This window comes from Microtus pennsylvanicus, chromosome 5 (assembly GCF_037038515.1).
Source record: "Microtus pennsylvanicus isolate mMicPen1 chromosome 5, mMicPen1.hap1, whole genome shotgun sequence".
Lineage (NCBI taxonomy): Eukaryota > Metazoa > Chordata > Mammalia > Rodentia > Cricetidae > Microtus > Microtus pennsylvanicus.
In genome coordinates this window covers 69,947,922-69,972,539 of record NC_134583.1, presented here as the reverse complement: position 1 = coordinate 69,972,539, position 24,618 = coordinate 69,947,922, and the positions used below count along the sequence as shown (strand labels likewise).

The 24,618-nt window shown below is 42.3% G+C and overlaps 1 protein-coding gene and 1 pseudogene across 1 annotated transcript; one reads left to right on the top strand and one right to left on the bottom strand.

The window, feature by feature from the left end:
- Window positions 1-238: 238 nt before the first annotated feature.
- Window positions 239-19,719, bottom strand: LOC142851337 (disks large homolog 5-like). Its single transcript, XM_075975200.1, has 6 exons — window positions 19,644-19,719; window positions 14,406-14,565; window positions 13,165-13,296; window positions 12,318-12,501; window positions 5,286-5,401; window positions 239-296 (listed from the first exon to the last, which is right to left on the bottom strand). The coding sequence occupies exons 1-6, from the start codon at window positions 19,717-19,719 to the stop codon at window positions 239-241; spliced, it is 726 nt and encodes a 241-aa protein (XP_075831315.1).
- A 66-nt stretch (window positions 19,720-19,785) lies between these two features.
- Window positions 19,786-20,366, top strand: LOC142850971 (peptidyl-prolyl cis-trans isomerase A pseudogene; annotated as a pseudogene).
- The last annotated feature ends 4,252 nt before the right edge of the window (window positions 20,367-24,618 follow it).

The following is a 24,618-nucleotide window of genomic DNA, read 5'->3' as shown; positions in this document are numbered from 1 at the left end:
GAGAGGTTCCTGCAAGTAGGCTTCTCCATTATCCCCACCCCGATCATCAGACCCTGTAAGCTACAAAGCCCACCCTGCCCCCAAACTGCCATATCCCCCATGCAACCTCAGTGGAAAGGTGAAACACAGCCTGCTACTATACAGAAGCAATCAGGTGAATGACAGCCACCCAGAAGAACACCAAACTATTTAGGCTCTCAAAACCAGGGCAAATCCCTGGAAGCCTCTGCCACCTACCTCAGTTTCTCTTGCCAGCCAGCAGGACAGTTTTCTCCAGGTAGGCTGCACAGATACCCCTGCAACACAGACAGTGACAGTACAGAACAGACAAAGAACAGTTTCCAAGACACAAACAGCCACGGTAAGAATTAGACCAATATGTAAAGTCAATAACGGCATCAATTGAAGGATGGGTAGATGCCAATGCAAGAATTCATCCAACAGCCTAGAAATCAACATGGTAACACCAGAACCCAGTAACCATACATCAGGAAGACTAAGATCAACCTACCCCAGAAGAAGCAAAATAAAATGATTTGAAACATATCTAAACACAATAAAAGCAATAGACAACAAGCAGATAGTCAACATCAAATTAATGGAGAGAAACTCAAAGCGATCCAACTAAAATCAGAAACAAGACAAGGCTGTCCACTCTCTTCGTAACTATTCAACATAGTTCTTGAAGTTCTGGCTAGAGCAATAATTCATCAACAACAACAACAAAAAGAACAAGGGGATTCAAATTGGAAAGAAAGAAGTCAAACTTTTGTTATTTGCAGGTGATATGATAGTTTACATAAGTGACCCCAAAAACTTTACTAGGGGACTTGACTTCTACAGCTGATAAATACCTTCAGTAATGTGGGGGGATCCAAGATCAACTCAGAAAAATCAGTAGCCCTCCTATATACAAATGATAAAGAAGCTGAGAAAGAAACCAGAGAAACATCACACTTCATAATAGCCAGAAATAACATAAAATATCTTGGGGGTATCCCTAAACAAAGAAGTGAAAGACATATTTGAGAAAGTCTTTGAAGAAATTGAAGAAGATAGCAGAAAATGAGAAGAATTCCCATGCTCTTGGATAGTTACGATCAGCATAATAAAAATGGCAATCCTACCAAATGCCATCTAGAGATTCAATGCAATCCCCATCAAAATCCCAACACAGTTCAAGTGCTCTGCAATTCAGTTTCCCTGCTACAGTAACCAGTGAGATGACATTTCAGATACAGAGATGACTTCTAGCTCTAATAATACTCAAGGTTTTACATTTTGTATATTACCTACTGGAAAAGACAGAAAATGTGTTGTGGGATTCTGTGTAAGGGCCAAATTGGGGAAGTCCTCAATGATACATATGTCTTCAAGTCTTGCTGCAGCAGGAGAAAGCAGCTCATGAGAAGCCTCTCCCATCTCCACTCAGGAGTGGTGACTGAGCATCATGTAGAAGGGGACAAAGAACAATTTAAACTTTGAAAAGACTACAAAATAACACACTGACCTTTCTATTTTTAACTTGGATACCTACCATCCTGCCAAAAGACAGTTTCTAATGTGGTTTTAAATTGGATACCCATCCGCCCACCCACCAAACTCTAAGCCAGTGCTTAGTTTACTGCAAGAAAAAAGTGTACAGAATATTTAGGATGCTGAGTATTTCATACGAGAGCTGGACAGTGCTGTAAAGAGTCTTTTTAATTGTTTAACACCACCAAATAAATGAAATTAGGAGGATTTCCGGGGACAGAGTTGGGACTGTTGTATGATAAAGCACATGTCTAGTCTTTCTGTGGAGAGGCAGTGGTTACGCATTTTAAAATGTCTGGGTACACTATTACTTCTCATGACAATTTGTCATAATTCAGTAGCATGATCTTCCCCTAGGGATAGCTAAATATTTTGAAATGTACAGCATTACCGAAGTTCTGATGACTCAGATCTGTCCTGCTCTTTATCGTAATTCGCAATGAAAATCAGCATTGAAACAAGTCTACAAATTAACGTTAAAAAAAGAGGAAGCATTTACGATAACTGTACCTTTTTTCTTTTTTATTGTTTTTATTGAGCTATACATTTTTCTCCATTCCCCTCCCTTTTCTTGTACTTTTTAATACTTTTTATACTGTTGTATATTTATAATCAAGCTTTTACTCTAGGGTCTTATTAGAAAAAATGAAATCAGCAACCTTGGTTTTGATGCAAATGTAGTATGCTAAATTCTGAGATAGCCTGAGAAAAAGCTGGAGATATTATTTAATAGTAAAAGTAGATGAGGTTTCTCATCTGCATTGTAGCATTAAGTTAGTTCATAACATTCACATTTATTTTTACATGTATGCCTGTGTGTGAATGTTTTCGTTGCATGGATATGCTCTACATGCATGCTTGGTGCTGAGGTCAGAAAGTATTGGGTCCCCTAGAATTTTAGATTCAAAAGAAAGTGAGTCCCCTTATGAAGCTGGGAACCAAACCCAAGTGTCCTTAACTACCGAACAATCTCTCTAAACCCTAAACTCACACTTCTTAAATTTAGCAGATGAAATGATGTTTTGAGTAACCTATATGAAACAGCCTTATGGAATTTTATCAACTGTTTTGTGACATAAACCAATGGGCGGGACCATTTCAGAGCTTTGAATGAATCCTTCTGACTCTGTTCCCAATATTCCTACTGTAAGTAGATGACAGTGTTGGAGCAGGCCCTTACTCTACAGCTTTCCCATGTGACATACATGGTTTGGGAGTGAGAGGTTGGAAGGCATCTCCAGAATACAAACTTGCAGCTCAGCAGTTCCCCTCTGCTGTGGGCACCCTTTGCTCATGCATTTCAAAGGCAACTTTCAGTGGATTGCTATCCCGGGATCACAATGTGCAATCGTGATTGGACACCAGGATAGAACTAATGTAGTGCAGGATGAGGAGTTCCTTTCTTTCCAGATCCCTTCTTCATGACATTCTCTTAAATCTGACTGTAACATAAAGTCTTGCTAGTAAAGACAGGAATAGGTCAGGCCATCCACATCCAAGCTACTACCCTCCTGATAGACCTGCCTGGATGCGAACCGGCTGTGTAACCAAGACTCCTGGAATGTGCAGAAATCCATCTCTGCCCATGAGTTCTGTAGTCACAGGAGAGCAACCCCACATCTGACTCAAGAAAGGCTGTAAACTGAGGAGTCGAAAATTGATTTTATTCATAAAAATACTCATTATATTCAATAGGAACTTTAGAAAGGGTAGTCAGTATATACAGGGTAGAGCCTTAGCCAACTATTAAAACAACAAGAATAAATTATTTAAAAACCAACAACAAAATTTAAACCAAACAAAGAAAAAAATATCCAAACAAATGAAAACCAAACCCAAACCAGAACCCTGGCTCCAATTAAGCTAAAAATAGTCTCTAGCTCGAGATCCAAAAAAATCAATTGAGAGCATCTGGCTCCCTAAAGACACCAAAGGTGACCAAACTTCCTCTATAGACCCTTTCTCAGGACTGACATGCCAGTATAGGATGTGAAACTGGAGAATCCCCTGACATTTTCTTTATGGATGATCAATGACTAACACAGCTGAGGGATGCTGTAGTCTCTGTACTGCGTTGTCTTCACCAACACTTTCCTGTGACATGGAGTCTCCCTCGGCACTCACAGGAGAGGGAATCCTGTTCTTTTCCCTGTGGTGTGTACAGACTACAGCACGGCATCAGTACAGTCTTTCTCGTGAGAGTCCTCACCACATATGGAGAGCACAGCCGGCTTACTAAAGACATGGAGAGGAAACTGACAGAGGAAGCCTTGCTCAGCAGCACATCCTCCCCATGCTGCTGTGGGCCACTCAGGGTCCACCTGCTGACCAATGTCGGGATTTGGAGTCATTCTTGGTGGGTCCTCTGAATGTCAGGCTTCTTTCTCTTGATTTCCTTTCTCCAGGAATAGTGGGCCAACATAACATGAATCAGATTGGTGATGGATCCCCTGCAGTAGGTGGAGATTTTTCTTACTCCTTTGTTCACAGCTACAAAAAGGGGTCTGCTTCTCCGTAGGTGTTGCTGCTCAAGTGGAGAATGTGTGAAGCTTCCTTCAGCCTCCTCAGTTCTCCAAAGCGGAGCTGTCAGAGAAGGAAAGGCAATCAGATGCATAGGAAGCCTCATTGGTCCACAGCCTAGACAAAATCAGGGACTGTCCACACATGGGAAACAAGCATCAAGGAAGAAAACCCACCCCATGAATGCCAAGGTTGAACGGGACAGGAGTCAATGGTGGCTCATTGGCCTGGCACACACACGGCTCCTGCTGCAGCAGGTCTGTCTGCAGGAGGCTCTCATCCTGGACTGTGGCCAGATCATGCTGGAGGTTTTCATATTAGGGGAGGAAAACAGCTGGGACACAGGTCTGTTAAGGACCTGCCCTATCAGCTTTTGAGCTCTCACCAGCTCTACTCAACTGGGAAATCCAGCATTATAATTGAGCTGGGCTCATTCACTCCTTGCTTCTTCAAGGATAAGACAGCACCTGAGTTTCTTTTTTTCTCCACCTTTAAAACTGCTAGAAAGTGAGCTGAGAATACACACTGTGGTGAACTAGAAAAACAGCCCATTACTCCAATAGTTTAGATACATTCTTTTGAAAAAACCAGCAGTATAGCAATGTCTGGGTCACAGGCCTTGAACAGATGCCAGGAAACTGTGAGCAACCTGGGAAGTTAACTGTATGAGGCCCTGAAGAGGAGCAAACACAACACTGCAGTGAAGGCTGGGCTTATTCCTTCAGCACAGAAACTTCCTTGGATTCAACATGTCAAACTCTAAATGTGATTTTAATTCCAGAGAAACCTTCTTACAGGAAGCAGATGCAAACTGCAGAGAACCCATAATCAATAAGAAGGTGCTGTATGCTAATCTGCCCAAGTGTAGGATTTTATCTCTAAAGCTGATACTCCTGGAGGAAAATAAAGTGGCAGGAGGAGACACCGTCTTCCACAATTAACACTGCCTCTATTAGGTCTGGGACGACCATAGGAAGGATCAATGCACTCAGAACACACGAGAGCACTCAGAATTGAAGAAGTGCACACAATTGAGAAAGATTAAGGATAACACATATTGCTTCCTGTGCAGACATTTCTGTTGACTGAGCCAGCCCAATACTCTCAGATGTTCTTTCCCTGGCTTTGACTGAAAAGTCATGCAAATGTCCAGGAACCCAAATAGGACAGAGATTCAGGTACTGGGGAACTACATGATATAACTCCCTCTTCGTGGCCTGGGATCCTACCTCATCTGGGAGACAGCGAGGGGATTCTGCAGCTTTTCTGCCATTTCTGTATATTTGGTGACCAGATCCCTCAGCTTCAGCAGGGATTGTTGTCTTTCCACCAATATATCCTGTTTCTGTTCATTAGAAGATTATGTTCTTAGTGGAGGGTTGAACACTCAAACACACACACATGCACACACACTCCTCAACGCACACTTCTGGATATACATGTACAAGAACATACACATTCGGCAAAATAACAAGAATTAATCATTTGATATTTCTCTGTATCAATGGTCTCATTTCCATAATAAAAATACACAGATGACAGAATGGATGCAGAAACAGGATCCATTTTTCTGCTGCATACAAGAAAGAAACTTCAACATCAATTATAGACATTACCTCTGGGTAAAGAATTGGAAAAAAAATCTTCCAAGCAAATGTACCTAAAAGACAAGCTGGTGTAGCTATTTTAATACCTAATAAGATCGACCTCAAACCAAAATTAATCAAAAGACATGGGGAAGGACACACCACAAAGATAACATTTTAATTTTTTTTGTTAAATTTTTCGAGACAGGGTTTTTCCATAGCTTTGGAGCTTGTCCTGTAACTAGCTCTTGTAGACTAGGCTGGCCTTGAGCACAAGGAGATCTGCTTCCCTCTGTTTTTCAAGAGCTGGGTTTAAATGTCTGCACCACCACCACCTGGCCATCATTTCAATTCTTAACATCTATGCCTTAAGTAAATTTTTAAGATAAACATTACTATAGCTTAAAACACATATTGATTTCCACATGCTAATATGGAAATTATTACCAATAATAATCTCAGTCTCAGCAATGTGCATGTCATCAGTGTGCAGGTCATGCAGACAAAAATTCATAAACTCTGGATTAACTGAAGTTTTAAACCAAATAAACTTAACAGATATTTATCAGACAATTAGAGAATACAACTGTATATCAACAACTAAAGAAAGGAAAGCATATATAAGTTCATGGAAATTGAAGATCTCTATATTGAATGAAAAGTGGACCAAAAAATAAAGAAAGAAAGAAATTAAAGACTTTCTAGAATTCAATGAAAACGAATACATAACCTACGCTAACTTATGGGACACAATGAAAGTAGTGCTAAGAGCACCAAGTGCCTACATGAAAAATGGGAAGATATCATACTTAATAGTAACACCTCAAAGCTATTGAACAAAAGGAAATATGTCCAAGAGGATTAGACCAGAAGAAATAATCAAACTGACAGCTAAACCAATAAAATAGAAATAAAGATAATTGTACAAAAATAAGTGAAAGAAAGAATTGGTTCTTTGAGAAAATCAACAAGATAGATAAACCCTCATCCAAGCTAAATAAAGACAGGCAAAGAATATCCCAATTAATAAAATCAGAAACCGTATGGGGACATAACAACGGATACCGAGGAAATCCAGAGAATCACAAGGACATACTTTAAATCATGTACTTCATCAAACTGGATTATCTATAAGAAATGAATAATTTTCTCAATAGGAATCATTTATCAAAGTTAAATTAAAATCAGATAAGTAAATATACCTACATTCCCCAGTGAAATAGAAGCCATTGTTAAAAGCCTCCCTCCACCCCACAAAAAAAAGCCAGGGTCAAATGGCTATCGCACAGAATTCTACCATACTTTAAAGGAATAGTTAATGGCAATACTCCTCAAATTAGTTTGCAAAATAAAAACAGAAGAAACAGTGCCCAAATCATTTTATGAGGTCGCAGTTACCTTGATACCCAAACCACAGAAAGATTCAACAAAGATACTTACAGACCAATTTCCCTAATGGACATAGATGAAAAAGTACTCAATAAAATACTTGCAAATAAATCCAAGAATATTTCAAAAAGATCATCTATTATGATCAAGCAGTCGTTAACCTAGAGATGTAGGGATAGTTCAGCATATGAAAATTAGTCAATGTAATCTACCATATAAAATGAAGAAAAAAACATACGGTGATCATCTTACTAGATACCACAAAAATCTTTGACCCTTTCATTAAGAAAGACCTCAACACAAAAACAGACAGGAGAGAATATAAGGAATAGCTGGAACATGCCAGCAAAGGAGATGATTTCTGAAGAGACACTGGCATTAAGATCAACAATTAATAAAGGACCTCAGGAACACCATGAGTAGGAGAAAATAGAGGTTTAAAGAATGGGAAATGATTTGCATCAACTCGCATCAGACAGAGGGCTAATATCCAAAATATACAAAGCATTCAATGGACTAGACATCAACCATCCAAATCGTTCAATTATGAAACGTGGTACAGATAGAAACAGAAAAAAAAGAAGAATCACAAATAGCTGAGAGACATTTAAAGAAATGATCAACATTCTTACCCTTCAGGGGAATTTGAACCAAAAACTCCTTTGAGATTCTACCTTACACCTGTCAGAATGGCTAAGGTCAATGGCAGGAACGACAGCTTATGGTGGTGTGGATTTGTAGCAAAGGAAACACTCCTCCATTTCTAGTGGGAGTCCAGAGTTGTCCAGCCTCTATGGCATCAACATGGCGATTTCTCAGAAAATTGGGAACTGATTTACCTCAAAATCTAGGTACACCGTTCTTGGACATATATCTAAAGGATGCTCTGTCCTATCACAAGAACACTTGCTCAAATATCTTCACTCTGGCTTTATTCATAATAACCAGAAACTGGAAACAACCTTGATGTCCCTCAATGGAAGAATGGATAAAGAACGGGCAGTACATTTACAGAAGAGAATATTACTTGGCTGTTTGAAAAGTGATATCCAATTGCTATTATAAGCAAATGGGTGGAGCTAGAAAAAATCATGCTGACAGAGATATCTGAGATCCTGAAAAACACATATTATATATATATTTACTTATAAGTGGGCATCAGTTGTTAAATAATTCATAATCAAGCCACTTTCTGCACCCCAGAAAAGTTAGGTAAAGAGAAGGTCACTAGAGGAAACAGAAGAATTTCCCTGAGAAAAGAAAATAGATTAGATTTTGCCAGTAAACTTTGGTTGGGTGGGGAGGGAATTGAAAGGGATCCTGTAGGGGGGAGGGATGGAGGCAGAGAGTGTGGAGAGAGAGTGTTGGAGTTGGGGGGCTCCCAGAGGCTGCTATGGAAAGCTAGTACAGATAAAACTTCCTGGAATTGCTGTTTTCTTTGATCATTGTGTTTATTTTCTCTATGGTATCTTCAGAATCTGAGAGTCTTTCTTCTATCTCTTGTATTCTGCTGGTTATGCTTGTTTCTGTAGTTTGCATGCAAATGGATGGAAATAGAAAACACTATCCTGAGTGAGGTAACCCAGACCCAAAAAGATGAATATGGGATGTACTCACTCATAATTGGTTTGTAGCCATAAATACGGGACACGGAGACTACAATTGGTGATCCTAAAGAAGCTAAGTAAGAAGGTGAACCAAAGGAAAAACATATAGTTATCCTCTTGGCTATGGGAAGTAGACAAAGTTGCTGGGGAGAAAATTGAGATCTTGGGGGTGGGGTGGGATGGGGGTAAGGGGAGATGGGGAGAGAAAAGGGAGAAGAGGAGGAAGGGGGAACTTGGAGAAAAAGGAGGATTGGGATAAAGGAAGGTTGGATAGGGGAGCACGGAAGCACAACTCTTAGTTAAGGGAGCCACCTTAGGGTTGGCAAGAGATTTGAACCTAGAGTGGCTCCCAGGTGCCCAAGCCGAGGTCCCCAGTTAATTCCTTGGGCAGCTGGGGATAGAGAACCTGAAATGACCCTATCCCATAGCAATACTGACGAATATCTTGCATATCATCATAGAACCTTCATCTGGTGATGGATGGAGATAGAGACAGAGACCCACACTGGAGTACTGGACTGAGCTCCCAAGGTCCCAATGAGGAGCAGAAGGAGGGAGTACAAGAGCAAAGAAGTCGGGACCACGAGGGGTGCACCCACCCACTGAGACAGTGGAGCTGATCTATTGGGAGCTCACCAAGGCCAGCTAGACTGTGACTGAAAAATCATGGGATAAAACTGGACTCTCTGAACATGGCGAACAATGAGAGCTGATGAGACGCCAAGGACAATGGCAAGGGGTTTAGATCCTACGTAATGTGCTGGGTTTGTGGGAGCCTAGCCAGTTTGGATGTTCACCTTCCAGGATATGGACGGAGGAAGAGGACCTAGGACTTACCACAGGGGAGGGAACCCTGACTGCTCTTTGGACTGGAGAGGGAGAGGGAAAGGAGTGGGGGGAGGGGGGAGAAGGGTGGGAGGAGGGCAGAAGGGTGGGAGGAGGGGGAGGGAAATGGGAGGCTGGAAGGAGGTGGAAACTATTTTTTCTCATTTTCTCAATAAAAAAAAAAAGAAATAAAAAAAACTTCCTGGAATCTATATGGGGGATCCTAGTGAGGAATCCTAGTAGTGGAACATACAGAGTCTGAACTGACCATCTTCTGTAGACAAGAAAGGCTTCCAGGGCTGAGACTGGATTGCATTCAGTTGAATATTTGGCTGGAGGGGATTCTGTGGAGATCCCTATACAGCTCCGGCTCATGCTAGGACAGACTGCTGCTCTCTGAAAACTAACAGTGAGCTCCCATTGTTGTGGACAACATCTACACATCATTGAACCTAGAGAGAGCAAGCTGTTGCCTGCATGGAGCCTTCACCCATATGCTCTAGTCTCTTTGGCATGGGATGATACTCTGCAGGTTACAGAAAGAGAAACATGACATCAACTCAGCCACAAAAACCTTGACTTACAGTCTGTCCTCCCTGCAAGTTATGCTGGGGCACTGTTGGTGCAGAACTCAACAGAGTGGCCATACAATGTCTGGCTTAACTTGAGGCTCATGCAAGGTGAGGCAGTCCATTCCCTATAATCACTGGATGGCTAAAATCTGCAGACCAAATAGCCCAGAGACATAGCACAGAAGCAAACATAACTAAAAAAAAATCAATGAACTGATTACTAATATTCCTATCAATGTTCTGCTATACTCATAGATTGGTGCCTTGCTGGTCTTCATCAGAGAGCTTTTCTCTAGCAGTAGTTGTGTGAAAGTGAGTATCTAAATTCGAACTTTCTATCAGTCCTACCCATTGGAGCTCAGGAAAACTTTAAGAAGAAATGGGGAGAGGGGTATGGATTTTAGGAGTAAGCGGGAATGATGGGCTGGAGGGCACTAGGAGAACATGGCCCACTGAATCAAGTAAACAGGGCTCACATAGGCTCACAGAGTTCTGTATGGGGCCTGCATGGGTCTGCACCATGTTCTCTGCATATATGTTGGTGTTTTGGTGGGACTCTTAATAGTGGGTGTGGTGTGTCTCTGACTCTTTTGTCTGCTCTTGGGATGCCTTTCCTCCTATTGGAAAACTTTGTCCAGCCTCTGTATGAAGGCCTTTTTCTTGTTTTGTCATGCTTGCCTGTTCTTTTCTGGAAAGAAAACAAAGGGTAGCAGATCTGGAAAAAGAGAGGTTTATAGGAGTGGAGAGAAGTGGCGGTAGAGAAAACTATGGCATGTGAGAATAATTTATTGTCAATAAAAGGAAATGTTCACTCAATAAAAAAAAGTGAATCGTTGAAGAGTTACAACACTTTAAAACAGAGTTATTAACTGTGTAATCTCTACCCAAAAGGAGAGCTTAAAATTTTCTTCCTCTAAAATATTAACAAGGAGCAGGAATCCCTATGATTCGATGGCATATAATATTTTTCACTTATAGCTGGGATTCATAGGCCATGGCTAGTGGGAAGGAGGTAAAATTGCCTTTTCTGTGAAGAGTAAAATTTATGGACAGATCCTTAGTAAGGCTTAGATTCTGCCTCCTGCAGGAAAATCCTCTGCTCCTGGAGGTCTCAAACGCAATGAGAGCTGGAGGGTTGCACCGAGCAGACACCAGCTATGATGTAAGAGATGAATTAAAGGTAATAACTTCATCAGTTCCTTCAGGACAGACATCTTATCTGTTTGCTGCAGGTATAGCTTACTTCCTGGCATTTATGGGACTCCCAACATAGACTCTTGAATGGTTAAATGAATGAAAGCTACCTTTATGTTATTCGTTTTAAAGCTACCTGTCTACTAATGATAAAGCATCTTAAATTATATTTTCACCGATGCTTTTGAGATGACTATAATTTAGCACCTATGTCTTAAAAACACAAGTGTAAGCCGGGCAGTGGTGGCGCACGCCATTAATCCCAGCACTCGGGAGGCAGATGCACGCGGATCTCTGTGAGTTCGAGACCAGCCTAATCTACAAGAGCTAGTTCCAGGACAGGCTCCACAGAGAAACCCTGTCTCGAAAAAAACCAAAAAAAAAAAAAAAGCACAAACATATAATCTACTGACCTTGGACATTTGGTTTAAGCATCAATTTTAATTTAAGTATTTAGACTAAGTTTGAGCTTGTGATGCAAACCCTTAATCCTAGCTACTCAGAGACTGAGACAGAAGGAATGAACATTAAAGTCTGGACTGAACTCTACTGTGAGTTCAAAGCTAATCTTTGGAATGTAGTGTGATCATATCTCAAGACTTTAAAAGGATTTGGTGATATATCTCATTGTTAGAATGTGTAACAAACATGAGCAAAGCCCAGGTTTAATGTTATTTTAATAATTAGATCAAATAACCATGGGAGAACTGCTATTTTCTGAAGGGAAATTAAGGAGGAGTGGACCCGGGGTCCGGGAACAGGGGGTGAGGACTGGGAGGAGGGAAGGAGGTGGAACTGATGACACATGAGAGAAGATGAAACATGTAGACAAGAACCTCCCATTTGACATTTACACGGGGATTTCCTCCTTCAAAGCTATTTCCAGCCATTGATCTCACAAGATGCTAAATCCTTAGAAAGTCTTGGAATAATCACAGAAATCAACACTTGGACAGGATGTTAGTGAGCTGCTGGAAAAGTGGGTGGATGATCACGTGTGTGTGTGTGTGTGTGTGTGTGTGTGTGTGTGTGTGTGTGTGTGTATTACTACAGATGGTGGACAGCCTGCCCACATTGCTGCAGCCTACCTTATCCCCCTCGTCACATAGCTCACAGAACATCTCATCGGTCTTTTCATAGAGATTCTTCACCTTCTCACAGGCCACTTGCAGTGAAATCTGCTCCCTCCATAGCTTTTGGTTCTCCTCTCTCAACATGCTCACTTTTTTCTTCAACTGAGTTCGCTCACTCAGGAGCTGGTTGTGGAGGATGCTGAACCATCACAAAAACACCATGAGACCTACCTAGCCTCCATCTCCCACATCACCCATGCAAACTCCCATGTCACCAGACAGCCCTAGACCAGAGCCCACAGTAACCATGCTAGGATACCCTAGTGGCTGTCAAATGTCAGAGAATGACCAAATTACAGAAAGACTCAGACTGCTTTTGAAAACTGTTACAATGAAAGAAATGCATGTACTTCTGAGAGCAGGGTTTGCCTCCTACCACATGTACTTAACTGTCCATGGTACTGGGAAAGCATCAGCAGGTTGAGAGGTAGAAGACAAACATTCTGTGAGGGAGGACAGCAGACCCAATTGAAATATATTCTATCTATGGGTGGAATGGGATCACCTCTGTAAACCCCTACCAGAGCCCCCAAGACCCACAAATGCCTGACACCTTTATCATGGTACAAATAGATTTTCTATCTAGAGGCTCCTGAGGCTGGCAGGACAATGTTGTGATGGGCTCACAGATACTTCAGTCTTAGCAAAACTAGTCCAGTAGGTCCAAGTCAAGAGCATAAGACAGACTGCTTTTTATAGGGAGACAGGCCAAAAGGAAAGTCCTCACTTTGGTTCAAAGACAAAAACATGGCAAAAGCAGTCACTGCCAAGGAATAGAGTCCCAGTGAAGTCAGTCACTCACCTGTAAGAGACAGTTTCCTCAGTCAGCTCCTTGCACTTGTTCAAGGCCTCTCTCATCTCCATGGGGAATTTCTGTAGATCCAACATCACTTTCTTATGCTCCATATTCACCATCTCCAACTCAAAATTTAGCCTGTATTAGGGCATAGCCCCAGAGCAAAGAACCCCGTGAATTCTGGCCTTAATGATCCTATGATTTCAGGCTGTGCCCTAAACACCCCAGCACACTCAATGTCACATTCTGATAGCTATGAACGAGGACAACCTGGTGCTGTTTAAACTTGCTGACGTGGCCCCAGACCAGCAATCAGGGGAGCAAAGGGAGTGATCCAGAGCTGCATGAGTTCCGTTAATGGGCCTGGAGGAATAGAATAGTTAAGTCTTGGGGAGCCTGTGTCACAAGTCTGATCCCACCAGAAATCTATGATAATGTTGTTCCCGTCTTCAGAACGGGGATTTTTGATCCCAGGTTCCTATTGCTACATGGATGTCTAAAGCACAAAATCAGTGTTTCCAGCGAGCAGAACTGACTTAAGGATAGATATATAAGTCTCCAGTGGATTCCAATGGGCTGCCAAGGTGAGCACACGGGCCAGGAGCACCATCACTGGTCATAGTGGAGTTCCCTGACCCTAAGGGAACTTAGTGGGATCACCTGGAAACTGTGGCACAGAAAGAACCACATGCCACAGACCCACAACTGCTAGGACACACATACACACACACACACATACACGGAGGATGCCAAATAAATGTAGGCAGGCAGAATTGTCTCAGAATATAAGAAACCAGACTAGAGAGGAGCAGTGATGAAGTTCAGACCTCAAGTCACACACTGAGATGCACCAAGACGATTAGGGCCCTCCAGCTGCTCCCAGGAGCAGCCAGTACTCAAGCACCTGCTGGTTAAGCACAAAGACTCACCATAAACTCACAGCACCTAGCATCGTCCACAAGCCAACACCTGCCAAGGCCTCATGAAATGTATGCTGAGAGCTCACAAACTATTGCCCCATCCCCAGACTGATCCAGGCCACAGGCTCTGGTTTTTATTTGGAGGAATCACACAGCCTGTGTCCTGATATCACTCCTTCCCAGATTCCAGCTATGCCTCTCAGATGCCCTCAGGATATTTAGTTTAGGCAGAACACTCTGGAGGTGCAGCCTCCAGTGACCTGAGGAATGCTGGGGTTGACTCAGTAGGGTCAAGACAGTTACGCAGGAACTAGACAAAATGGCTACCTGTTGTTCAAATCCTTGTTGGTATAATTAGCGAGAATTCCACGAAGTTCATCCCTTTCTTGGGTCATCATCTGAAGCTGCAGGGTCAGTGTAGCCACCGTGTTCAGCCGCTGCTCCTGCCCAGTAACAGAGTTTGGGGTTGATGTTTGTCCAGCACTCCCTGCAGGTAGATAAATATTAGTGAATTTATGCAGTAGTATGGCACAGGACCAGGAGAGATCATGTTGAGTTCGAAGAAGAGGCCAATGAAGAGTGAATGCATGGAACACAGTGAAGGATCAGGACAAGTCCTCAAACTGGGAGCCCATAAGCCATGCATCTGTCTCCACTCACTGTGGCTAGCTATGTGTATCAGCCCCTACTGCTGCCCCACTGGCCCTGAAAGGCATATGTCACCCAGCCATGCTACTTTGGAAATTCAACTCATTTCTGATATGATACAGAAAATTCCTGGAGTCTCCAGTGCTTAGAGACTCTCAGTCTCTTAGTGTGGCCTGGAATAGAAGTAACTGAATGTCTAAGACCGTGGTGCATAGATGGGGAATTTCCCATGAGATACTCACAGAACCTAAAGAAATCACTGATGATGAGTTGTAGCAACAACCTACTCTCACACCCCATTAGTCTGTGCCTCCTGCTGGTCTTTGCCACTCAAAATAAAATTAAGGAACTCACAGAACAGCAGCTGTAACCTTGACAACTCCTGGATCTCTGTCAAACTAACTAGCAGCAATCCTTGACTATGGGTCTGCACTTTAGTAACCCAGAGAAGCAACATAGAACCATCTCTTCCAAGATCCCAGCTACTAAACCCCATTTCTGTAAGGTCCAACTCAACCCCCAACATCCTCCTTCGAAAGTCAGATCTCTCTGCCAACCAGTGTGCTCAATCTTGCCATTGTGTCTTCTGGTGAACCCTATATGCACATAATTGATGTGGGAGTGATTTCTTATTAATAAAGAAACTGCCTAGACCCATCTGATAGGCCAACCCTTAGGTAGGCGGAGAAAACAGAACAGAATGCTGGGAGAAAGAAGCTGAATCAGGAGTCGCCATGATTCTCCCACTCCAGGCAGATGCAGGTTAAGATCATTCCTGGTAAGCCAGCTCGTTGGCTACAGAGATTAATAGAAATGGGTTAGATCGATATGTAAGTGCTAGCCAATAAGAAACTGAAACTAAAGGGCCAGGCAGTGTTTAAAAGAATACAGTTTCCACGTAATTATTTTGGGTAAAGCTATCCGTGCCGGTGGCCGGGTGCGAAGGACGCAGTCCCGCCGCTCCTATTTCAACACATAATGAGTGCCCCAAGAATACAACACTGTTGGTTTCAAAAAAAGATGCAAACGACTCTTTAGGATACAGCAGAATGTGCAGAGAACGGACCGTTAGGGTCACTGCCAACTGCCATCACTTATCTCATAACCGTCTCTTCCCCAGTTCACCAAAAGCCAAGCTGGCTTTTTCAGGTGCCTTCCCTGAGACACAGGGGAAGCTCGTCAGCACCTCTCTGATAGTTAGACTCTAATTAATTATAATTTAATACTTCATCATTTATGGAGGTCAAGACTCATTTTCTAAACATTCCCAAGGAACGGCTCTTCACCTCCTAATCAAAAAGATGGGAAGTGAAGGATACTAAGAAATTAGCTCATGCTGATGTGGAATGAAGTTCAGTTTCATGAAGTGATTGAGTACCTCAGGAAATATCCACAGGGCTGTTACAATGTGTAGGGGTGATGGGGCTTGCGGGTAACCCGTCAGATCAAAGATGAGTCACATGGGTAATAATGAAAATTTCCCCCAAACTTCAGCAGAATACATTCCATCCATCGTGATGTTAGCAAAGGTGAGATCACCTAGTGACAGGACAGGCTGGAGACACCTAAGGGCATCCACAGGTGAGCCCTCACTCACCAAGAAGAGACGCTTGCAGGGAGAGTGATGGCTCATTCCTGCACTCAAGTTAAAGTTAAAGTCAAGTTAAAGATGACTGGCTATTGAGATTCAGGAACTCAGAAACCTTACGGGTCACTGACATGCAGCAATACCCAATGGTTCCTACCCTGCAAGTGGATGTGAGGTAAAATTTGAGATCCTCCAGCTTTGGCCAGAGGATTTTACTCTCCCTGTTATTAGTGACCCACAACCAAAAGAAATCCAGTGTGGGTGAAGCTCAGTGCTGTAACTGAAACCTCATTCATCCCTCTCTCCTTCCTTCCCACTCAGAGTCAAAGCAGAGGGCCCTAGCACAGCAGCTGCAGGGTTGACCATTACTGGCTCTCTGCCAATCTAAGCATCAGAAACCCTAAACTCCAGGTCTACTCTTTAGTAACAGAGAGAAGCAGGATAGATTCATTACCTCCACGAAGCTCTGAGATCCTGTGACTCACTATGAAAAACCAAGCTGAAGCCTTCCACCATCAAGAAACTCCCCACTCCCTCCCCAGGACTCACTGCGTTTTCCCCAGAACCATTTATGTCTTGATGTGCGACACTGAGGTTGAAGGCCAGCTTCCTTCTGCCTCCCTCTAGTCTCGGTATGCTCTCCTTTCTGTCTCCCAAGGAGCCTGCTCAGTCTTGCCAACATGGCTGCGTCCAAAACCCGTAGGCAATGAACAGATGCCCCACAGGCAGTTGGTGTTGCCACAACACTGATGACATCACAGGGAATCAGGGGTCTCCAGGATACAATAGAATGTCCAGGGAGGGGTCTGCTGCTGTCCATGGTACAGCCATTACCTCTGACTTATTTCCTCACTCCAAAATGACCTTAAACCAAGCAGCCATATCAGGAGCCTCTCTGGGGTCAAAAAGGGAAAAGGAAGCTTTTATACAGGTAGTAATAAAAAATTTCCCCTGGAGAATCAGCAGAGCTCACTCAGGTTATAAAGGTTGTGAGTGAAGATGTGATTCACTCTTGACGTGTCTGGTTGGAGCCACATGAGGCCAGATGATCCCTCAGATATTTAGAAAAAACAGTCCTAGAAGCAATATTATGGTCCAAACCTTGAATCAATATACTGAGGCATGAGCAGTGACAAGTCAGAGGTCTGTCGGGGCTGTGTAGAGGCACCCTAAGTTGGAAACACATGCACACGCATACAGATAGAAGAGGCACACAATCATGGGAGAGAATATGATGTACATCACTGCTATGGTCCTTCTATCAGCAAACAAAAGCCAAATTCCTTGGCCTAGAGCCAGGTGTTATGATATATGTGCTTGTTAATGGCTTTGGGTACAATACCCATTAGGAGATCATGAGAAGGACAGGCATTTGGAGAGGCTTGGGGTTATTAAATCAAAGAGTTTGGTTATAGCCTAACTTCAATTTTCTATTTCTGACAGTTCTTGTAAAGAGGATCCAGCCCATCGTTAGGCTGAAATTCATTTTCTCCAGATCTCTGGACTTTCTCAACAGAAGCATGTTCCTTAGAACTTAGGGCTGATGAGGTCTGTCAGGTGATCTGTGCCATTTCAGATATGGAAGCCCTAAGCTGGTGAATGTGATTAGCAACTTTTTTTCTAAATAGGGTCTTGTAGAGACCAACAAGTTGAGAACCAAACATCTGGCAAAACTGGTATGAAAAGTTTTATGAACATACAGAGTGGTGCTGCGGTAAAGAAGCAGAAGTGAGAAGTGAGATACAGAGAGAGAGAGAGAGAGAGAGAGAGAAAGAGAGAGAGAGAGAGAGAGAGAGAGAGAGAGAATATGGTTTGCAAATCAATCTGAGATGTGACAAGATCTAGAAAACAAGGTATAATGGATTACCAGCAAATTCCAGCAACTAAGAAAGAGGCCTGTGTAGGGGAAACCCAGCCCAAGGGGGTGTGTTAGCCTTGGGCTAATGTTTAGGTATAAATCTGGCGGGTGTGAGCCCCGCCGGTCCCTTTTTGTACTTCCTGTTCATCACTGGATCCCTAGTGTTGTAAGCTATTCCCTCATTAAAGTTTACTATTTCATATTAAGCTAGCCTGGTTATTACGCCACACACCTTCGCCTTTTCAATAATTAATTGTGAGATATCACACTTCCATGAACACACTTCTCCAACTCAGGCGATATACTTATCCACCCCAGCCAAATATGCACAAAACCATTCTGCATGTGCCTGCCTCTAATCTCACCAGTCTCCCACACAAATAGTCTTCACTCTCTTCCAAATGACCTGAGATTCAGTTGACAGGTGACCGCACAAATGACCCACAATGTTTTCTCTTGACCCATCCATGGAATCTGGAAGGTGCTCATGAAATGAACTGAGAGATAAGACTTTGCCTACCTGATACTCAAAATGCAGCCTTGAGATTCTCAATCTCTGGATGATAACCCTAAACCATCCCTCTACAGGAAAGGGAGTCTTGCTGTCAGCTAGTTTTTCTTCTTCCCTTTACATTCTTCAGAAATCGAGGGGACAGCCTCCTCAAGCCTATTCACAGCGGCACATGGTACAGCTTGGCTTCATAACCCTCAAGTCTCACCTCAAGAACTCAAAAGAAAATTGACGGAGTTCACAAACACTCATATGGTTGGAGATGCCGAGGTTATCTATTGTTCACTCTAGCACCTTGCAGGGCCAGAATGTGTTCCCCAGACTAAGCATGTTATCTTCTCTGATATCATCCCAGGACACACAAATCTGGCTGGAAGGAGCCAAGCTTTCTTCCTTTCCATGGTCTCATAAGGCCCATAATATTGTGAGATAAGTTCACGTATTATCTCTGCATGGACATTTGCCTATTAAGGCAAACTCATGTTCCCAAAACATAACTTCTGCTATCTCTGGTTCCACCAGAGTCTTGTTCTAATTCTGCATTCCTTAGTAAATGCAACTTGTGTCTTCTATTGCTTAAAGCTTCCTTTTTTCCCATAGTACACACCATTGAGAGTTTGGCTAAATCATCAAGAATTGACTAATACAGCAATCATCATCCATTCACTTTACTTTAAAATTATTGAGGGATGCACCCTAAAAACAACAAGTCTTTATGTTTCCTGCACCTCTATTTTCTAAAAAGCTTTCAGAGATCTCACTAACAGAATGACCTGCCCACTCCTCTATCAGTCAAAAGGGTCCTTAAGGGTTATATGCATATTTACCATTAAGTCTGCAAATGCTTCATTCTTGATGCTTGCAGCCCTCAACTTGGGCTGAACTTAAGACATACTTCCAGGAATACAATTATCTCAGAGAAGAATTTAAAACAAAACTATGCATATAAAACTAAATTACTGGCTTTGCAGACGCCGCTGTCCCCTCTCACCGCTTGCTGCAGCCATGGTCGGTACCCCACCTTGTTCTTCGACATCGCGGCCGATGGCGAGCCTTAGGCTGCATGTCCTTCGAGCTGTTTGCAGACAAAGTTCCAAAGACAGCAGAAAACTTTCATGCTCTGAGCACTGGAGAGAAAGGATTTGGATATAAGGGTTCTTCCTTTCACAGGATTATTCCAGGATTCATGTGCCAGGGTGGTGACTTCACACGCCATAATGGCACTGGCGGCAGATCCATCTATGGAGAAAAATTTGAGGATGAGAACTTCATCCTGAAGCATACAGGTCCTGGCATCTTGTCCATGGCAAATGCTGGACCAAACACAAACGGTTCCCAGTTTTTTATCTGCACCAGAAAGACTGAGTGGCTGGATGGCAAACATGTGGTCTTTGGGAATGTGAAAGAAGGCATGAACATTGTGGAAGCCATGGAGCGTTTTGGGTCCAGGAATGACAAGACCAGCAAGAAGATCACCATTTCCGACTGTGGACAACTCTAATTCTTTTGACTTGCGGGCTTCTTACCCACCAGACCATTCCTTCTGTAGCTCAGGAGAGCACCTCAGCCCCATCTGCTCGCAGTACCCTGTAATCTCTGCTCTCACTGAAGTTCTTTGGGTTCCATATTCTCCTCATTCCCCTTCAAGTCTAGCTGGATTGCAGAGTTAAGTTTATGATCATGAATAAAAATTAAGTAAGAAAAAAACTAAATTACTACAATATTTCAAATAAAAATGTGAACCTTGTATAAATGATGTAACATGTACATATACATGAGCATCTTTCCACATAGTTAGGAACCAGAAATACTTGGAGTGCGTGTACAAAAGTATAAATGTTCATTTATCAGGTGGTTAATGAATGCTGCTCCCATTAGAAATGATAACCTCTGCTGACAGTACAGAGCAACCACTGACCATGGAATATTCTGCAAGGCATAATTCAAAGTACAAATGATGCATCACTGGGACACATTACTCAGATATTTTAGTAAAATTTTTACTGTACGATTGCTCTTGGAGAGTACCCAGGTTGCAGTACACTCAGGCAAATGGGGGCTCACAGCCATCTGTGACTCCAGTTGCAGAAGATATTATGCCCTCTTGTGACCTCTTTGGGCAGTGCAAACATGTGCAGCAGAGACATACATTCAGGCAAAACACCAACACCCACACACGTAAAATGAAAGTGAAGAGAGTTTTTAATTGACCTGGATATTATAACCTTCCTGACACACTCATGTACTATTCTAATGTGTAGGTCCATGTGTTATGCATTTTCTGGTAACATGTTTGCTCTTGATGATGTGTAAGACAGGCTCTCCACATGTATTCCTGGCTGTCCTGGAACTCACCATGTAGACTGTGCTGGCCTAAAAATGTCCAAATGCTTCTGCATTCTCATGTTGGGATTACAAGTGTGAATCACCATTCACGCTCCACCTTTTTGGGAACTTCATTTTATTGTTTTTTTTTTTTTGTCAATGAGACAGAATCTCACTTGATAGCCAAACTATCCTAAATTTCACTATGTTGACTAGGTTGACTTTGAACTCTCAGAGATCTACATGTCTATACCTACCGAGTTCTGGAATTTAAGGCATGAATCATTATGCATGACATGACTTTCCATGTGTTTTTAATAGATGGAGGATGTTGTTGGGGCTGCTTGTTCAGTCCTGGCTGCCCAGACTATAAAATAATCACTCAGAAACTATATTATTTGTAATACTGTTTGGCCAGGCTTATTATTATATCTTAAATTAACCCATCTCCATTAATCTGTATATGGCCACGTGATGGTGGCTTACCAGTATGGTCCTGTCTGGTGTCTGTCTCCAGTTGGACTACATGGCTTCTTCCTGACTCAGCCTTCTTTCCACCAGCATTCAGTTTAGTTCTGCCTGCCTACCTTTATTCTGTCTTATCACAGGCCAAAACGGCTTCTTTATTCATTAACCAATAAAAGCATCACACAGACAGAAGGACTTCCCACACCAGGAGGAGAAGCTATATTCATAGGAAAGAATTTCAGTACTATAAACATAAGGTAGCTAATCCTTTTATTTTCATATATGCTATGATATGGATTTCATTTCCCAATTCAGATTCTCAGAGTTACAGGGAAGTAATACTTCATTTCCATAAATATCCCAGGGATTCCTGTAGATTAACCTAAGTTTGGATAAGGTTTTCTATCCTACTAGGCAGAAGAGAAATATATTTTATATTCTGTTTGATTGTGTTCAGGACTATTAGGCAGTCTGTTCAGTACCCTCAAGAATTAGTTCTGGCCAGGAGGAGGTTCTGTTTCTCACAGAGACACTTCTGTGTGGACTCTTTGAGCACGGTGCTGCTGGGAACCTGAAGTTTCTCTAATACTGAAATGGCAGAGCCTCAAGCACCTAGGAAGTGACTGATTATTCAGACATTCGCTTCAAATGACTCGTGCTCTTAATTAAAGCTCTCCCTAGGTGTAAGAATTTTTGATTGAAGAGCTGTTGAAGATTTTTGTGATAGAAAAGAATTTGCAACATTATCGACATTTTAAGGTTTCTCACCAGTATGGATTCTGTGATGTCTTTGAATATTAGAGAACTGGGTAAAGGTCTTGCCACATTCTTGACATCTGTAAGGTTTCTACCAATATGGATTCTCTGGAGAGCTTTAAGATTTGGATGATGGGTAAATGACTTGCCACAATCTTTGCATTTGTATGCCTTCTCTTTGGGATTAAATCTCATATTCCTAATGAGGCATGTACATCTTTTAAAGCACTTTCTACATTCCTTATACATGCTTTGTCTCTCTTTATTTTGATTGTTTCATAATATTTTTCTTGTTTCTGGTCATGCTAGACAATTAAGACATCTGTAGTATAATCAAAAGCCTCTTTAACTTGTCATATATGTATTGGCTCTTCAACTCAATCATACTACAAGGATATTTGTTCAGCTATGTTCATAGCAGAATAAAAGCCAGAGCCTGGAAACAATCTGAATGTCCCTCAACTGAAGAATGGATAAAGAAAATGTGCCACATTTACACATTAGAGTAGTGCTCAGTTGTAAAAAACAATGACATCGTGACATTTGCAAGCAAATGAATGGAACTAGAGAAAACCATCCTGAGTGAAACAACCTAGACTCAGAAAGTTGAACATGATATTAGTCACTCATAAGTGGATACTAGTTGTAAAGCAGAGGATATTGTGCCTACAGTCCATGATCCTAGAGAAGCTAAGTATCAAGGTGAACCCTAAGAAATAAAAGATCCACCTGGAAAGGGGAAAAAGACAAGATTACCTGACAAAATTTGCAGCATGGGTGTGGGGGAAGCAGGGAGGGTGGAAGGTTTAGAGGAGGAGAGGAATGGAGAAGCAGAGGGAGAAAGAAAACTTGAGGGAACGGGATATTGAGATGGAGGAAGAACAGAGATGAGAGCAAGGAAAGAGATACTTTGATTGAGGGAGCCATTATTGGGCTAGCAAGAAAACTGGCTCTAGAAATTTTCAGGAATCCAAAAGGATGACCCCAGTTAAGACCTTAAGCAATAGAGGAGAAGGGGCCCGAACTAGCCTTGCCCTGCAGTCAGACCGAGAATATTTAAATATCACCATAGAATGAGCCTTCATCAGCAACTGATGGATATGGAGGCAAAGACCCACATTGGAGCACTGGACTGAGCTCCCAAAGTCCAGTTGAAGAATGGGAGGAATGAGAATATGAGCAAAGAGGTCAAGACCATGATGGGGACACCCACAGAAACAGTTTACATGAGCTAATTAGAGCTGAACAATGCCGGCAGGACAGGGAAGGAACTAGCATAGGTCCAACCTTTTGCCTCTGAATGTGTTTAACAATTTCATGGCTGGGGAAGACTGCAGGGCCACTGGCAGTGGCACCATGATTTGTCCCTACTGCTTCTACTGTCTTTTTTTGGAACTTTTTCTCTTTGGATGGATATTCTCTTTGGATAAATAGTTTGCTCAGCCTAGATATAGTAGGGAGGGCCTTGGTCCTTCCCCAAAATAATGTGCCTTACTCTCTCTGAGGAGTGGATGGGCGGTGGGCTAGAATGGGTAAGGTAGATAGAATGGAGAAGGTGTAGGAATGGGAACTGGGATTGGTATGTAAAATGAAAAATGATTGTTTTCTTTTAAAATAAAGAACAGAAAGGAAAAGAAAATATAATTTTAAAAAGTAAGGGCTTTCCGACAATTTTCTGAAGTAGGTCAGAAGCACCACATGTCCGTCCCTCCATGGAGGAAAGAGCACCTTCATATCTGAAGACTGGTGAAGGCACACAGAGAGGACATGAGCCAAAAGCCCTCTCTATTTGCATCCAACTGCTTGACTCATACTGGTTTTATTTTGTCCCATGCTCTATAATGTTCCACTTTCCATCAACTCTGGTAGAAAATCTCAGGTCTAAGCACTGTTGAAGGCTTCCCTTGCTCAGAAAGGCTCTGGAGTTGTGAAAGCTTGTGCTAGGTAAGTCTTCATGCTGTTCTCTTCTTAAGTTCTGTTATGTTGTGGAGTCCCCAACAGGGACCTAAGATGTGTAGAAGGAAAAGTAGTTTTTGCCTCTGCATTCACTATGTTTCTTCTAAAACTCTTGTCAGTCAAATGATTATGCTTTTCTGTAAAAAAAAAAAAAAGTGCTTTCCTCTTCACAAACCTCTTCTATTAGAGACACTATAAAGCTGCTCATCTCTCTTCTAAGGGTATCTTGGAGGTGTGTTAATTGGATACAATTGGCCCTATAAGCTCATATGGATCTTATATTACTAGGGGTATGCCCTTGTTGGAGCAAGGGTGTCCTTGTTGGGGGATGTATGTCATGATGTGGGAGAGCTTTGAGGTGTCATATACTCAAGCCATGCCTAGTGTTTCAGAGCACATTTTCTTCCCTGTGGGATCAAGATGTAGCTCC